The sequence below is a fragment of the Antechinus flavipes genome, chromosome 1 (assembly GCF_016432865.1).
Source record: "Antechinus flavipes isolate AdamAnt ecotype Samford, QLD, Australia chromosome 1, AdamAnt_v2, whole genome shotgun sequence".
In the NCBI taxonomy this organism is placed as follows: Eukaryota; Metazoa; Chordata; class Mammalia; order Dasyuromorphia; family Dasyuridae; genus Antechinus; species Antechinus flavipes.
The window spans coordinates 198,304,065-198,323,242 of NC_067398.1; the positions used below are offsets into that span (position 1 = coordinate 198,304,065).

Sequence of the window (19,178 nt, forward strand, 5' to 3'; positions counted from 1 at the left end):
TCTGCAACAGAACAAGCCCAGACCTTCCCTCAGATATGCACAAAGCCTGGTCCCACAAAGAAAGTGGGCTTGTAAGAATGAACAACCACAAAGAATCCCACCATTAGAAGCTATTATGGTGATAGTGATGATCAAGACACAAATCTAGAAAAAGAAACTGACTACAAAAAAATCTATAAGTAAGTCTCAGATTAAGACAGCTTGGGGACAAATTTAACTAGAATTCCTGAAGCAAGAGTTTAAAAAAGAGTTTAAAGTTTTTTTATAAATGAAATATGAGTATTAAGAGGAAAAACTTGGAGAAGAAATGGGATCTGTGAAAGTATGAATTAGAAAAAAATTAGAAATTGCCCAAGCTACAATGTACTGAAAATGAGAAAGGACTAAACAGAAAATAATTACTCCATAAGACAACAAGAAATATTAAAACAAAACCTAAAAGTTGAAAAGTAAAATAAAATATAAAGTGTCATAGCAAAAATAACTAATCTGGAAAATAGTTTGAAGAAAAAAAGCAAAAACAAAACCTAAATTAAAAGTTCTAGGAACATTAATGGCCAAAATTTCAGAATTTCCAGTTGAAAGAAAAAATATTGTAAGCATCAGAAAAAAAGAATTCAATTAATGAAGAGTCAGAGTCAGGATCAGAGATGATTTAGCAGCCACCATTTTAAAGAAAGAGAGAACATGAAATATGACATTAAAGAAGGCACAGGATATAGGCTTATAGCCAAGAATAACTTAGCCAGCAAAACGAAACATAATTTTAGAGGGAAAAAAATAGGTTTTTAATGAAATAGAAGAGTTCCAAGCATTCTTGATGAAAAGACCATAGTTGTATATGAGTGAAACCAGAAAATGAGGACTTCTCAAAATAATAACTAGGTAATTCAAGACTCAGCACCAAGGATCTGTTTAATCATTAGCCTCTAGGAGAAGAACAAAGACTTACTTAGGAGGTGGAGGAGTCCTGAGGAAAGATCCCTGGAATGATCTATTTACTTTAAGTAAAAACAGGCTGTATATGAAAGACATAGTCAAAGTGGAAATTTGTTTTATTTTTACTATATGAGTTTGCAAAAGTGTTTTTTGTTTTTCTTTCATTAACATTTAGGGGAAGGAGTTTGCTAGAAAGAAGATATGATGGATTTTTGCTGATTGAAAAAAAAGTAATATATAATTTTAAAAGATTTATTCATATATATTTATATGCAGTAACTGATGACATTTAAATATACTGTTAAGAATACATGTGATATGATTCTAAAGTAATAAGAATTATGTTTAGTGGTTTATAATCTCAAAAAGTAATACATATGAATTTATATATGCAAATGAATGTCACCCTTCAATGTAATTACTTTGGGAAGTGCTATACATTTTCCAAAAAAAGCTACCAATACTCAAAAACTTTTTCAATGTCTATTCAAAATCACTTACTGAACTAATTTATAAGCTATATAATAAAGTTAGCTCACGGTTATGTTTTTTAACATTGAATAATGTAAATAATGCAGCAATAAATAATGAAAACAATATGTGTCATTCTGTTAAGTGGAAATTTAAAGTCCTGATCATAAAAGATTTCTGATGAAGTCTAGATGAAGACTAGATGAAGAGATAAGTCACAAAAGAAAAAGGTAATTATAGTAGTTATACAAGGTAAGAAAGAAAATGCTAAGTAACAAATGAGTAGTATAGACAATACAAAACAAAAGAGGAAAAGGTTACTTAAAGTAGAAAGATATAATTTGATTTAACCCTTGAGGGAAATGTGGGATTTTATCAAGCAAAGGAAAAGCGTCAGAAAGGAAGAGAATCAACCAAGATTGTAAGGAAAAAAATAATATGGAATTTTTGAGAATTTAGTTCAATTTCCATGGAGCCACATAGTCTCTAAATTGTGATTCACATTGCTCTTAAACCAACTTTCTTGACTATTAATATAGCCTAGGCAAAAGGCCCAACTGTTAGGTAGGCTTCAGGAAGATACAAGAACCTGGAAAAAATAGACTTTTAACAAATGAAAACCTCAGGAGTTAGCTAACTAGCACAATGGGACAGCTAAAGGTAAACTATACATCTGCCCAAAGAACACAGCATCACCCATAGATACTGAGGTTGAGGGGACACAACTTCTGACATTAGGGAACAATGTGTGTTTTAATGGTTCTAGGCCTCTTTAAAAAAATAAAAAAAAAAGGCCCACTTGCAAGTAGAACTGACCCAGAAAATATAAGCTTTCTTCAAATAAAAGGCCTCATAGTGTTATCAGAACAACTAACCTTCCTTGTAACATACTTGGTGGTTGCCTCAGAGCCTGGCCTCTAATCTTCTAAATTGCCAAATTGGCTTTTTTTTTGTTCTTTTTATCAATAAATGAGCCAATCAATAAGAATTTAATAAAACACTTCTATGTGTTGAACACTAATAAGAATCAAGAATACAAATATAAAAGTGAAAGAGTCTCTGTCCTTAAGGAGCTTACATTTTATTGGGGGATATAATACATTCATGGATAACTAAATACAAATTCACATAAAACTAAAAGTGATAGGAGGTATATAACTGAGGCCCATGAAAAATACTTGCTAGGAGACAGACACAAAGTAGGTATTAGAAAAGGGTAGGGTTTTCAAAGGAATCAAGAGGTGAAGAAGGAGATTTCTTTCAGGAATGAAGGGCAATCCTATGAAAAGGCCTGAAGATGTAACAAGGTCTGTCACCTATCATGAATAGCCAGAAAGTCAGTTTTGTTGGAGCAATTAGTATGTTAAGAGAGAAAATATATGATCAGGTTAGAGTCAAATTGTAAAGGATTTTAAATTTTAAAAATGAGTTTGTATTTTAGTCTAAAGGTAATGGGGTAAGTAAGGAGAAGTGCACTGAAACTTCTTGAACAAAGAAATGATATGGTGAGACCTAGGCTTATTAATTCAGTCCAATTATTTTGCCATAAAATGAACAATGCTAATTGAAAATGTATTAACCACTACTGAAGGATCTTAAGGGAGCTGAATTAATATAAAAATATATTAAATTATTTTCATATATTAAAATATTAAAAGATTTCTAAATATATACATCTTATTATTGAAATATCTAATAAGTTCTCATCAATTAGATTAGAAAGTGAATATTCTAACAAATTCTCAAGGAGTCCTTTAATCTCAGAGGGGAGGGATATTAATTCAGTGAGTAGAGAAGCAGATATTCATCACCACCTATACATAAGATCTGCCAGGTAGAAAAACAATAGGCTTGAATTTCTAGAAACATCACCTTAATAGTAGTCTTCACTATTTTGGTTCACTTAAAAAATATTTCAAAATAATTCAACTATTCAAAAAGAAACTCCTACTTGTCCTTACAGTATTTTAGTATCCCTTAATGACTCATCTCAGCAACTAGAAATTTACATATTAAATGGTTTTAAAAAGATAATATTCTGAAGTATTTTTACCCCCCCAAAAGGAAAAACAGAAGAGTTCTCTTCTTTCTAACAGTTAGCCATCAAGCTACCATCAATGAGAAATAGAAGTCTGACTGTAGGTTAAATATATTTTATGCTTTCTCTGTAGCTAATATTAAGATTCTTTTAATTAATCCCTGGAAAAAACGCATATATTTCATCATGAATAGAATTGAATAGCCCATAAGGATACTGAATGCAAAGTATAAATGAAATTTAAAATGTATTTGCTCAATAAATGACAATAGGATTAGTTTAATGATATTTGAATGCTGGGGTTTTCTAGTCTTTTTTTATGTCACTGTTTTATTCCATTGTTACAGGGATTAAAACGTTCAAGCTCTATATTCTTTCATATATACTTACACCACCACCATCACATACAATTATTGGGGGTTTTATTCTGCTGCTTTTGGATATACAATTGTCTATTTTTTTTATTACCAGCAATCCCAAAAGTGGATTGTTATTCTTCCTGAGTCAATTTCACTGCCTAGATCAATGGTCCTCAAAGTGTAATCCAAAGAATTGTTGGGGTCTCTGAAATCCTTTCAGAGGGTCTACAAATTCAAAATTATTTTTTATTTCTAATATAGTAAATAGCTATAAATATAACCCATGTGAACAAAAACTCTTTGAACAGATCCTCGATAGTTTTTTAACATGAAAATACTGAGAACAAAGGTTTGAGAACCATTGGCCTAGATGGATGGATGCAGGACAAACATAGAGGTTAGAAGAAGAAACTGAATTGCAGTTCTGAGAATGATAGAAAAGGAACCCAACAAGGTACAGACCATATCTATCTGGCCTATAGAAAGCAACGTGTAAGTCATCCTTTTCAATTTTTTTATATCTGGCAAATTTCAAAAGATGCATATTATTTACCTGCTTTGGGACAGAAATTAAAACAACAATAAGGTCAGCAGATGAATTAAGAAAAAATTGCAAAAAAAAAAAAAAAAAAAAAAAAAAAGGCAAAATGCAGGCGGGGAGAAAGGGGAAAAGAGAGAAGAGAATGAAAAGCTGAGAAGTTAATCTTGAGAAGGGGGGAAGATTTTCTTAGGTTAGATTATGCTTGAGTTAATAAAAGAAAGGGAATGGATTACTTAGAGTCAGAGGACCAGGACTGGATCCAGGATTTGCAATTTTCTTTCTGACCTTGAACAAGTCAGTTAACTTTGCTGAGCATTGTGACTAAAAAAGTGAAGAACTGCAGCATTTCTCATTTTCATTTTATATAAAAGGATGGGGAATTTTTTTCTTTAAAAATATTTAGAGTCTGCTTCAAAACTAAAAGTGAAGAAAAATGGTGAATATGAGTTATTAAAAAAAAAAAAAAGAAAGACTGAAAGAAAAGTTGACAGAGCTGTGGATCAATATGTAAAAAGACTAACAAAGTAAATAAATTCAGGAAGAAAAAAGACCAAATGCAAAGATCAATATTAGTACAACATTGTCAACATTGAAATATATACTCCTTATTTCTGCTAATCTATAAACAAACTTCTTTCTCAAAAAATATATTTTTAAAAGGGCTTATCTAAATATTTATTGAACTGTATTCTTATAGTATATATAACTATTTTCAACAGTTTTGGGGATGGGAGAAGTTAACTTGTATGAAATTTCTGTCCAAGTATGTTATATCAAAGTAAAAAGTATTAAATATATCTAAAATAAGGAATACTTTAAGAACAAAACTCATGCTAGAATTCTCCTTTTGAAATTCTGTGAAGTATCGTAAACTCAAGTGTATTTTGTTTCATATAGAATTTTTAAAATTTAAAAAATTTTAAATACTACTTTTTAAATTTAAAAATATAAAATTTTCTTTATAGGAAACATTTCTTTTTCTAGTTCAGGATTTGATCATCTATTTTCCCCAATGGGATTCAGTCTTCTGTACAATTTACTGTATTTCATAAAATTCTAAATGCATCATGATTGTCATTGTGTTTGATGTACAGTCACTGACTGCCCGTCATACATGCAAGGAAGTGTTACTGATTTCACTATTGCTTAATTGCATCTGGCATTGAGTTTATTGCTCCTGACTGTCTTATTGTTTGTTAACTGATGGTGTAACTTTACACTTATCATTATAACAAGATATTCTACATTGTTTTCATTGGTACTATTGCTTTGCTGAGTAAACTACTAACTGTATTTAAAGCTACAATTTAAACTAGAATGTGAACAAAAAATTTTGAGAAGTGGTACATATTAATACATAAAGAAACATGAAGAGAATCTTCAGTTCTAGAAACAGATCCTGAATAAGGAATCAAAAGTACTTTTAAGGACAACAAATGCTTTGGAGAAAATGAAGACAGAATAGCTGGAGAAAAACCAGAGTTGCCACCATAAACAGGAAGCTCTGGTATAAATAAAAATATGAAATGAGAAGCTATACTGTTTGACTTAAAAGCAGTTGCCTCATATTGTTCGCCAATATGTTCTCTCCTTAGGAGAGAGATACCTAAAGGGAATGGCAAAGCATTAAGGGAGACATGGGTGTGGGAGAGGAAGTAAATGGGGAAAGAGGGGTCTGATTTGGGAGTTGGCTGGGGGTGGTTTAGGGGGTATGAGGGAGAAGAGTAACCATTCTTCTTTCCCTTCATCAACCAGATCTGTTCAATGGAAATTTTTGCCTGGCTTGCTGATCTAAAGCAGAATATCAGTGAAACTATTTCTCTTACTTTTCCCATGAGACTGACAAGTAACTGATTAAAAAAAAGCTTTCCTAAATTTTATAAACTTAAAAGTTTTAGCTGCTAAGTGCTATGTGGGAGAAAGTGAAACTTCAGACTTTAATACTTTATTAGGAATAATGAGGAACTCTTGAGAATTTTTAAATTGGTGCCTTTAATTTTTGTTTGGAGGTAGATGTTGATATTCCTGGTTTTGCCCAGTAGTGGACCTATTCCTCCAGGCTTATAACTAATTTCTATTTTATAACAGTAAAATGTACTCTACATAGTAGTGAACAATAGTTCGAGTTCACATAAATTGAGCAAGAGATCAACATGTCAGTGGGACAGGAGTTAAGCAATGATTTGTATTTTATTATATTCACATCTTTAGACAGAAACCTAAGCATAAACCCTAAAAGGAAAGGCTTCCAGGCAAGAAGAATCAGGCATATTCACTCTACACATGTGCAGAGAGATTAAGGAATTAGGGCAGGAAAGTTCTGTTTGTACATGCATACATAGTCAATTTGGGAGCTCTGAGCTTAAATCACCACCTAGTGGCTACCCTGATTTGTCAGACCAAAATGGTTGTTTTAGCAAACCTGCCTAAGAAAACGAGTTTCTGAAAGTGAGAAAACTACCTAACAAAAATGGCCATTTCACACATTCTGACAAATCATTTGAAGGGAGTAGAATAAAAGCCTGAAATATTTGCTGCATTGCTTTAATAAACAGGTTGTAATATTTCTGGGACATTGCTTCAGTAGTTAATAATTTTATAGGAAAATCACTTTGGTGGTTGTTGTTTTTCCTTCACTCTCAAAGGGAGGAAAGACATCAGAAGGAGGATGTCTTGACTTGCAAGTGAATTGGATTTAAGTGAAACACAGCAGCCTTATTGTCTCCTCTAAAATCAATGGATCCAGTGGCAAGACATAGGTCAGAACAACTGGTGGATGCAGTGGAAGACACTGATCTATTTTTAAGCTATGATTTTTCTCAGGTCTCAGTTTCTCTGATTGAAGGATGGATCAGATTGGGGAGAGATTTGAAGTGGAAAGACCAATCTTTAAACATTTAAATAGCCTACTAGTTAGTCAGCCTGTGTCATGGCTCTCCCCAATCCAGTTCATTCTCCATGGAGTGTGATTAAGAATTTTTTAAAAATGTGACTATGTTACTCCCTATGCCCCACCATCTCAATAAATTCCAAGGCCATTTTACTAGCTGTCTGCCATGCATGGAATGTTGTCTCCTCAATTAAACTGTGAGCTCCTTGAGAGCAGGGGTTGTCTTTTACCTTTCTTTGTAAGCCCAGTTTTTAGCATAATGACTGGCAGAGGCATTTAAATAAATTAGTGGTATTAACTAACAGTAATAAATATATTTGTATTATTAGTAAGTAATAATAACAGTAACATTAAGAAAATATAAATGATTGCATTTCTTAAATAACATAATAGAATCCAACTTTATAGCTTTTAATCTCTACCTATAACAAAGATCATTATTTAATAACTTTAGGAATTAAAAATGTTGAAAATAACACACTTTTTGAAAAATTGAAAAATTGATTTCATTGACATAGAGAACTGAGACGTAAACTTACTCTATCCATACAGATATCAATTACTCTATAAATTATAGCCTTAAAAGAGTTAGTTCTCTAAGAGTTCCTCCAGAAAGGAGAAAAACAAACAAACAACAACCACCAACCAAAATTAAAACTATTCAGTAACTGACAATTATGTAATATTAAAGTTATACCACATTTAAAAAAATTTAAAACATTTCCTATTGTTTGTAGTCAGTAAATTCAAATTCATGGCAATAAAATATTTACTAATCTTTCACTTTTCTAAGATATAAAAGAAGATAGTATAAAAAAGTTTCTAGGAACATTCATAAATATTATAGAAGATTTCTTTAGTTTAAAAAACAATTAAGGTCCAAATTCCTTTCACAATTGATCAAAAACTAAACCCCAATAAAAAATGCCCAGAAAATTTCATATTAAACTACAAGTTCATTTAGAAGCATCTCTACCAGAAAATCTATATCACCTCATAAAACAAGTATCTTCTCTACATTATACTTAACAAATAGATTTTGCTTAAAGCACTATTACTAAAGATCTTTAAAGAGTAAGAATACATTATGTCCTCCCCACACCCTTACTTTTATTTCCCTCTCAAGGCAGTTGATTTCACTTCTGGATGTTTTCCTGTATAACATCTGTCCCTTGATCCTGGTTCTACTTACTGAGGCCAATTAGAAAAAGGCTAAGTGTATCCTTTCACTTGATATTCTTTGAAGACACTTTCATGTCTCCTTTAAAGTCTTCTTTTCTCCAAGCTAAATGCCCTCAAATTCTTCTACCAATTCTTATATGGCATGATTTGAAGATTTTTTTATCCCCAGGGAAAACTTCCTTCAGATGGCTTTTACTTTATCTACTTCTATAAATATGAATGAATACTTATACCAAAACAAACTACACTGAAACTATTATGTTTATATCCTAAACACTATGCTCTTATTAATGTATATTTCCTGGTTGCTATAGCATTCTGTTGACTCATTTTGAGTACAAATTAACACAATCATTTTTAGTCAATCCAGAAGATGTCTTCAAATAATCTGAGATCTAGTCATGCTTTTATCCATATCGCATTTATGAAAATAGTTTTTGAAAACTATTTATTTTTCATTTTAGAATTATAATTTATCCAATTATATTCCAAATACTCTTGGCTTTATAAGCTTTTTGTTTTTAGTCCAACTCTTGTCATCCAATGTGTTACTATTTTCCTAACTTTGTGTTATCAACAAATTTAGTTCTGGGGGTAGAGCCATGATGGTCCAATAAAGTAAGAAAGATGCTCCAGCTCTTCCAGTTTCTCTCAAAAATCAAATATCACCAAATGTCACCAAACAAAATCTGATGGAATGAAACCGCTCTCCAGCTCCAGACAGACTAAAAAAAACTTCAAAAAAAGTCAGTTTCGCTAGGGTGAAAAGGGTGTTCAGCCCAGCTCAGGCAGGCTCTGGGAAAACCAGTGAGAGCATCTTAATCACATTTATAATTACTTGTGTTTTTCCCTCCATCCTATTTTCTCCCTTGTATATACTTTTGTTCTCTCTTTTCACCCTGTCCTTAGTTGTGTGTGTGTGTGTTTTTTTTTTACCCACCTCATTCACTACCTTATCTTCTATCACCCCTTTTTCTTTCTCTTACTCGTGTTTTTTTTTTTTTTTACCCCACTTCACCCACTATCTTGTCTTCTATCAACCCCTTCCTCCTTTCTCTTACCTTTTCCTATAGTTTTTCAGTCCTCCCTTCTATCCTGTCCCTCCCTTTTCTTTTTCTTTTTCTCCTCCTGCTTCTTTATAGGAGCAGATAAATTTCTATACCCAAATGAATGATTAACTTATCCCCTGTTAGAGTCAAAATTGATGATTTCAAGCTTCAGATAATGCTAATTTCTCTCCTTTTCCCCCCTTAGTTCTAATTTGCACCCCTTCATGTGAATTAATTGTGCCATTATATCTCCCCTTTCCTCTTCTTCCAGTACATATCTTTTTTTCACCCCTTAATGTCTTTTTGTTTGATATCATCATGTCACAGTCCATTCAGAACCACACCCTCAGTCCATGTGATGCCCTTCTTTTTCTGCTCCAGAGACAGATACAGTTCTCAAGAGTTACAGATATTGTTTTCCCATCTAGGGATATAAACAGTTTAACCTTTAAATATAATACATATATATATATATATATATATATTTTTTTTTTTTCCCCAGTTACCTTTCTATGGTTCCCTTGAGTCCTGTGTTTGTAGATTAAATTTTCTGTTTAATTCTGGTTTTTTCGATAGAAATTATTGTAAGTCTCTTACTAAGACCCTTGGTTCTGCTCAGCAGAGGAGCACAGCAGTGGGGCAGCTTCCTGTCTCAGCTCAGAAGGCAAACTCTGGGAAACCAAGCTGTTTCCTGAACAGAGCAGGCAAAGCGAGCTGCTGCAAACACAAGGGGGCGCTATGCTCAAAGCCAAGACTCAGAGCTGCACAGGCAGCTTGGGACAGTAACCCTTTTACCTCAGGAGCAGAGCTCCACCCTAAAAGTTAAAAAAAAAAAAAAAAAAAAAAAAAAAGGAGGAAATACCAAAAGAAAAGGAAAGAAAATGAACAAGAAACAAAAAGAACCTTGACCATAGAAAGCTACTATAGTGACAGGACAGACCAAAACATGAACTCAGAGAAGGACAGAATGTGCATAGAAGAAATCTCAAATAGATAAATTGGTCTCAAATTCAAAGAGGCTTCTTGTAAATGCTCATAAAAGACTTAAAGGGTTAATAAGAGAGATAGAAGAAAAAATGAGAAAGAAAATGAGAGGTATGCATGAGAGTGTCATCAGTTTGGAAAAGGAAGGAAAAAAATTGTCTGAAGAAAACAATAGAATTAGCCAAATGAAAAAAGAGATATAAAAGCTAACTTAAGAAAATCAGACATTAAAAACTAGAACAGAGCAAATGGAAGCTAATGACTTTGTGAGACAGCAAGAATCAGTCAAATAAATTAAAAAGAATGAAAAAATGAAAGAAAATGAGGAATATATCTCATTGGAAAAATAGATGACCTGGAAAATAGATCCAGAAAAGACAATGTAAAAATTATTGGCCTACTTGACAGTTTTGACCAAAAAAAGAGCCTGAATAGTATTCTATAAGAGATCATTAAGGAAAATTACCACAATATCCTAAAAACAGAGTGGGAAAATACTGATTGAAAGAATCCATTGATAACCTCTGGAAAGAGATCCCACAAGAAAACTCCAAGAAACATTGTTGCAAAACTCCAAATTTACAATATCAAGGAAAAAATATTGCAAGCTGCCAAATAAAAACAATTCAAATATCAAAGAACAACAGTCAGGATTACTCAAAATCTGGCAGCTTCTACAATAAAAGATCAGAGGTTCTGGAACACCATATTCTAGAAGGCAAAGGACCTAGGGCAACAACCAAGAAATAACTACCCTATGAGATTCAGCATCATCTTTCAGAGGAGGAGTTGGAGCTTCAATGAAGTAAGAGACTTACAATAATTTCTATCGAAAAAACCAGAATTAAACAGAAAATTTAATCTACAAACACAGGACTCAAGGGAACCATAGAAAGGTAACTGGGGAAAAAAAAAAAATATATATATATATATATATATATAATATTTAAAGGTTAAACTGTTTATATCCCTAGATGGGAAAACAATATCTGTAACTCTTGAGAACTGTATCTGTCTCTGGAGCAGAAAAAGAAGGGCATCACATGGACTGAGAGTGTGGTTCTGAATGGACTGTGACATGATGATATCAAACAAAAAGACATTAAGGGTTGAAAAAAAGATATGTACTGGAAGAAGAGGAAAGGGGAGATATAATGGCACAATTAATTCACATGAAGGGGTGCAAATTAGAACTAAGGGGGGAAAAGGAGAGAAATTAGCATTATCTGAAGCTTGAAATCATCAATTTTGACTCTAATAGGGGATAAGTTAATCATTCAGTTGGGTATAGAAATTTATCTGCTCCTATAAAGAAGCAGGAGGAGAAAAAGAAAAAGAAAAGGGAGGGACAGGATAGAAGGGAGGACTGAAAAACTATAGGAAAAGGTAAGAGAAAGGAGGAAGGGGTTGATAGAAGACAAGATAGTGGGTGAAGTGGGGTAAAAAAAAAAAACATGAGTAAGAGAAAGAAAAAGGGGTGATAGAAGATAAGGTAGTGAATGAGGTGGGTAAAAAAAAACACACACAACTAAGGACAGGGTGAAAAAGAGAACAAAAGTATATACAAGGGAGAAAATAGGATGGAGGGAAAAACACAAGTAATTATAAATATGAATGTGAATGGGATGAACTATCCCATAAAATGGAAGCAAATACAGTGGATTAAAAAACAATCCTACAATATGTTTACAAGAAAAATATTTGACATAGAAAGACACATATAGAGTAAAGATAAAAGGCTGGAACAAAATTTTCTCATGCTTCAGCTGAAGTAAAAAAAAAAAAAAACAGGAGTAGCAATTCTGATCTTAGATAAAACAAAAATAAAAATAGACCTTATTAAAAGAGAGAAGGAAGGAAAGTAAATCTTGATAAAGGGTACCATAAACAATGAAGTAGAAAGTATACTAAATGTATCTACACCAAGTGGTGGATCAGACAAATACCTAGAGAAGATTTTAAGCTAGTTACAGAAAGAAATAGAGAGCAAAACTATTCTAGTGGGAGACCTCAACTTTCCCCTCTCAGAATCAGACAAATCTAACCACAAAATAAACAAGAAGCTAGGGAGGTTAACAGGATCCTAGAAAACTAGGTATGATGACCCTCTGGAGAAAATTGAATAGGGACATAAAGGAATACACCTTTTTCTCAGCAGTACATGGCACCTACACAAAAACTGACCATGTATTGGGGCATTAAAACATCAATGTAGAAAGGCAAAAATAGTAAATATTTCCTTTTCAAACCACAATGCAATAAAAATTATATTCAATAAAAACCAATTGAAAATTAAATAATCTAATTCTAAAGATTAAGTGGATCAAACAACATCATCAAGGTCTTCATCTAGATCATTTCTGTTGTTGTTAATATCTTGTTTAAATAGTTCACTTAGAATTTAGTTAATGCCATATCCTTCATTATTATTCTTCATCAAATTTAGCATTGATTTTAATCTTTGCTCAAACAAGCTGGTGATCAGATTATGTACTGATGATAAGTTTTGAAACTGATTTCTTCATCAATAAAAAGGCCATTTTCTGTCAGAATAAAATTAATTTCAACTTTTTGGACATTATTTGGTGTTTGCCGTGTTAAGTTCCTTTGAACTCCCTTCTAGTACAAAGTAATCATGACATATAAACATTTGTAATCAAAGAATCTAGGTTCTGATTCTAGCTTGCAAGTAAACTATGTGGATTTGTTAACAAACAAGGCAGATAACTAATCTGTGTCTAGGTTTTCTCATTTGTAATAGAAAGGGATGGAATTAGATGATCACTAAGGTAGTTTCCAGGTCCAAATATTATGATCTCATGAAATAATGAGATAATTAAGTAACTTCTCTTCCCATCTTATTATTCCACCCTTTCCACGTCCCATTCCCAAAATCCAAATCAGTAGTACACATTTAGGAAAACTAATTTATGTTTTTAGAGTAAATTAAATAGATAATAGAAATTCATTATAATAGCCTTAGAATCCATGCTATGGATTTAGCTTATTACAATTATCACTCTATTCATTAGCAACTAAATCTCTTGGTAGAAGTTTATGATGGGCCCATCTGACATTGAATCCTACTCAAAAGAGAATGGTATTGTCACAATCAGAATACATAGTCAGTTGGTTTTTTGGTATTCCTTTATAGTGCAATCTTCATTTAGAATATCATAATTGTTTTTCTAGACAGAACTTGAGTTTTGTTGAAAGCTAGGATTAAGAACTTAATTTTTGTTTCTAAAAATATAAATCTGGATAAGACTATCTACCTCTAAATTGCCTTTTAGATCTAAATTCTGTGAGTATATGGCTGGATTTAGTTGCAAGTGTTTTCTATCATTATGTATGGTATAGGGGATTATGACTAGGGCATTACAAATTAGAAAACTTTCTCTAATTATTTTAAAGTAAGAATTCTATTGTCTTTAACCTTTAACTAAATTCAATAATGAATTTATGCTCTTACTATAAATTTACACAATTTTCCTAACAATCTCTGAAAATTAGGAACAGGAAAATAATAAAATATCAACTTGGTGATAACAGAAAGATCTTTACTTGTAGATGACTATTTTAGTAGATTTCAAGGTCTCTAAGTTATTTGTAATTATACTAAAACAAATCTTCATTCAGTAAGCAATTTTCAAATTGGTTATATTTACCTTAATGAAAATAAGTACAAATAAATGCATACAAGTTTGGGCTTTGTAAAAAAAATTAAAACATGTGGGATTAATAATTAACAAAGACCACAATAATTTTAATATAAAGTCTGAAAATTTTAGCTCTAGAATTCATCTTTTGAAACAATTCAGATGTTATCTTAAGGAAGTGGTTATCTTAATTTTGTAGTATTATGCTCCTTTATTCAGAGAAGAAAATATATCTTATAAAATTATAATTTTCCTTACCTGTGTATACAGTTTTTACTCTCAAGATATGCCATACCAGAAGCAGCATCTAATGCAAATTTCACTAAATGTTTGAGTTTTATGTCATCTTTCTTCTTTCTCAAAAAGGAAAGGAAATCACCTCCTAAAGAAAGTGACAGATAAACAATGAGACATGACAATAAAGATACTCATTTATTTACCATTAATACCAAACCTGACTTTCAATCTATTTATTTAGACTAGTATTTTTTTTTAAAGGCACCATATATAACAGAAAATACCCTCCTTACATGGTCTTAAATATTGCTTTAAGTGTTTCATACTGAAAGTTGCATGAAGCACAGGAACACTTCAAGCCACTTACTGACCATCTCCATAGATGTCATAGCAAACTCTTGTAGGTCTTTTCCTTTCCTGTTAGAATATAAGGTCTTTGAAGGCAAAGGCTGTCTTGCTTATATTTAAAGCTCTAATATTTAGCACAGTGGTTGGCGCTTATTAAGTACTTAATAAGTATTATATCTAAAAACAGCAGACCAGTCTAGAGTTGAAGGATTTGGGAATGTTTGAAATTAAGTCTCTGAAATGAATTCATCTCAGATAAGAGGAATTCTAACCCAAGAGTTCCTCTGGGTCTGTATCTATCTGACTCTTTCTTACCATGCTTCTGACCATATCACTAGAGAAACAGCAAGAGAAGCTTCAGAACTCCAGTCAGAAGCAATAAAGCACACCAAGGACAAACAAAGGTAGTGAGACAGCCAAAAGGGATCTGTGTTGAGTAGTGTGTGAAAGTACAATGCTCTTCTCCCAGTGAATTGTGAAGCATCTTCAAGGAATGTGGGCCTGAGAATTGAGCTAACTGTTAGCTATGGATGCTAGCAGACTAAAGGCATATAGAAAGGGAAGTCCACAAAGAGAGAAAAGATTTATAGTATAGGAATGTTAAATTACTTCTGGATTCACATGAAGAGAACCTGAGTTTCCTAAACATCTACTTCAATATCACTGGACTCTGTATTAGAGAACACTTTCCCAAGTCACTCTGGGATCTTCACTCTTTACTCTTTGGCCACTGCTTCCTACAATCTTTCCCAATCTTAAAAAAGCCTTATGCCTCATGGTCTTGACTGATGACTGCTTTGCCTGAACCAATATTTCAGGAAATCCCAGCCACTATGTTTTACTTCATTTTTCCTTTTTTTTTTTTTTTTTTTTTTTTTTTTTGGTTATCTCTAAAGCTTTAACTATCTTATTCTCACTTATGTAGGTGTCCCCATTCACCACCTAAATTACTTTCAGGACCAAAGTTACTATCCTCTTTAAGTAAGATATCTCTTCTATTAGAATGAAAGTTCCTTAATGGCAAGAACTGTCCTCATTTTTGTATTTGTATTCTTAGTATTTGACACAGAAAGGTACTGCCCTTAAACCTAGAAACTGGGGTGGATTTTTTAAATTTTGATTTTAAAACAATTTCATGTTAAAACAATTCTTAACTTTTCTAAAAAGTTTTGGGGAATGTTTTAAACCAATTGTTCTTATTAAATGTTCATAGTCAATACTTTGTTCTAAAACGTAACTGAAACAACTGGCTGATCATTAGTGGAAAGTGTACAGATAAGAGTTAGTAAGCTGAAGTATCAGAAATAAAGTCCTTCAGGATTAGTCACAAAACTGAGAATAATAATTGATTGCAGGTCCGTAACCTGCTAGTCTGAGTGCAATTTGGGGGGGTCCTCCAAATGGATAGTGCATTCAAAACAAATGTTTTAGTCTCTCTTCTTTTATTGATTATGTACATCCCCATATCAAATGAATTCTGCCTTCCTCCAGGTCTCAAAACCTGCCTGCCTTTCTCTGTCTAAGTCCTTGGGAAGACAAGAATTATCTACACTGAAATATGGGGAAATCAGTATATTCATGAAAACAACTGGGTCGATCCAAATCTTTGCATGGAGTAGGGGTGGAAGGTAGGCCAAGACACTCCCCATTTTTGAAGACAAATGGGTCTAAACTAAGTCCTCCCAGAGAGGTTAAAGAATACCCAATTAGGGAAGAAAATAAGCCAAATGAGCCTCTTTGTGAGATAAATGGGGCAAATCCAAACTACCTTTATTGGAAAAAGTTGGGCATCCCAATCTATTCCCAAGTAAGAAGGGAATGAGACAAATGCAGCCGGGATTCCAACTGGAAATCCAAGGATCAAATATGCTTACAGTGCTAAAGGACAGTGAAACCAGATAAATACAGGCTGATAGACGCCCAGACACTGGGGATGTCTCTTAATATTTTCATATATGCCTCTTCTTGGCATATGAACATCAGCTGCTAGGGAAGGTTATCCACCAGAATTCTCAAATTCTGTGTTGCCTATCTCTGAGATCTAGCTCCACCACCAGCTCCCACTAAATAATCTGGTTTCTACCGTTGTTGCTGCAAAGACCCTGTCATCCTGAGAGTACTACTCCATGGAACCCACAGAAACTGTTTAGAAATACATTGAGAGACCCTCTAACCAGAGATCAAAATATGGATCATAAACTAAGAATGGTTTTTATATTATAAAATATAATACAAATTTACTTACAAATAAAAAGCCATTCTTTAGCACATATAGGTACAAAAACAAAATTGGTCATAGTTTCCTGATCTTAATCATATAATCAAGTATAGTGAGTCAAAGCAACCAATTATCATATAAGGAAAAATAAGAACAAAATTACTAAAAACCAAATGTATTTAGAATATATTTCTAGGTCACCAGGTAATTCATACACACTGTTCAAGCTGCAGAAAGTTCTTGCCTGGCACATAGTAGGAGCTGAATAAATGTTGATAGTGTGAGAAAATACTTTATTATTGTCTGAATCTAGCTTTATATGGCTAGAAAACTATCTTATCTAAAAGCTTAGATTGATTTCAGATATACTCTAGGGAAGCAAAATGGCTATAAAGAATGCTTGATTTCCATCTAATACCTGTTTTGGGTTCCCCAAATTGGATTGGCTTATTTGCTGATACACATGTCAAATAACCCTTCTCTGAGACTACCTATTGTCTACATGAAGCCAATCAGGTAAATGTCTTTTTGCCTTTGTCTGAACTCTGTATAATGCAACTTACAGCACTTTCCTCTATCAAATGACTAAATCAATCTTTTTAAAACTATTTCAGATTTTGGGTTTTGTTCTTAAAACTAATGATAAATTGAAGAAAAGTGAAGTGACCTCAAAACTGTAGAAGGAAAGGCAATTGCTTGGTAGTAATGGGAATTCTAAACCAGCTCACTCTGTTGTTCTTGTCAAGAAATGCTAAAATGAGCCCATTCTATTCCTATAATTAGCCATGATTCCACACAAAAGGTCAGTATTCCCAGATTGTGTTATTAGCATTTAAGATAGTCTCAACAATTTCATTACAAGTTTGTCCTTTCCTAACTCTTCTCATACCTTTCTCCTTCTCAGACTCCAGTCTTGCTCCTCTTAAACCCTGAGATTTTAAAGGTTCCTGAATCCAAAAGAAAGTTTCTTAATTATTTATGATTCTGCCCTGTTTAGTAATATTTCAGGTAATTAATAGCAAATCTTTGTTCTGTGATAAATGACTCTGTCATGATTGTTTCATGTCATAAATCATTATGGTCTCCCACAAAATTACCTGGTATTCTCCTAATTTAATACATTCTAATAGTCTAAAACTATGATCTCTCTACCTCCTGCACCACTTCAGCAGGGTGTTATAAAATGTAACTGAAATACCAAAACAGATATACTGAAAAGGATAATTTGTAAGAAAAAAGGAGACAAGAAACTGGCTTATAATTGAGAAAGTTTTTCAAGGGAAAATAATATTGTATTAAAATTTAGGAAAGCATATCTTGTTTAAAATTAGTCTGAGAAACCCCAAATAATCACAATTAGGTTAAATAGTTTAAAGTTTTGTTTTTTGGTTTTTTCGCTTAATAAAATACTCTGGGAACTGGTTAGTTTTCTTACCCTTGTAAGGGTACCCTATAACCTTGTATATATACAAATATAAAAGATAAGCACATGAAATGTTTCAGAACCAAGAAGACAAGCCTTTCACTAGGACACAAAATGAAGAAGACAGTGAAAATGCATATGATCACAAGGTTTGAAAACTGCAAGGAACTTTAAAGGTAATTAGTCTAGAGGTGTCAAACTCCCAGACTAAAATGTCATCTTAGAAAGAGAGGATCATTGTGGAATATTAGGGAATGGCAAGTAAACTATTTTAAAATACAGTTGTAGGTTGGTGCATTTTGAGAATAGAGTTGAACTGTCTTCAAGTCTAAAGAAATATAAACTACAAAATACCTACAAAAATTGTGAATTAAGAAAATGGAATGGTTAATGAATTTACTAATTAAAATATAATTGAAGAATATTTAACTAAATTTTTTAAAAATACAATACAACATTGATAATTGTAATGCTCTGGTTGGTTTTCTGGAGGTCTTTGGACCAGCCTTTGTTTGAGCAAAGAAATTACCACGAGAATAGCCAGAGATAAAGCCAAAAATCTTTATTGTCTCCTCCACACTCTCACCTCCTTGCCTGGGGCTCAGGCTAGTTTTCTGGAGGTCCTCCAGAACGTGTCTTGGTTTCTATGGGGGAGACAGAAGGACCACCACAATGGTCTCTATATTGAAATCTCCCTGAGTCTGAGAAGTAGTGCTGCAGCCTCCAACCACGACAAAAGTGGGAGATGGTTTGTCCCAGCTTATATGCTCTATTATAATTACATCATTGTAGGTATGAATCTTGTAGAATACGTGTCCATTTTGTAGAACTATATTAAGT

The 19,178-nt window shown here is 32.7% G+C and overlaps 1 protein-coding gene across 2 annotated transcripts in view; it reads right to left on the reverse strand.

Annotated features, from left to right (window-relative positions):
- Positions 1-19,178, reverse strand: part of FER (FER tyrosine kinase) — a 244,817-nt gene that overhangs the window by 64,184 nt on the left and 161,455 nt on the right. For both annotated transcript variants that reach the window (XM_051994832.1, XM_051994841.1), the window contains one exon: positions 14,371-14,494. In XM_051994832.1, the coding sequence (XP_051850792.1) occupies positions 14,371-14,494 (124 nt within the window). The remainder of the gene's footprint in view (positions 1-14,370; positions 14,495-19,178) is intronic.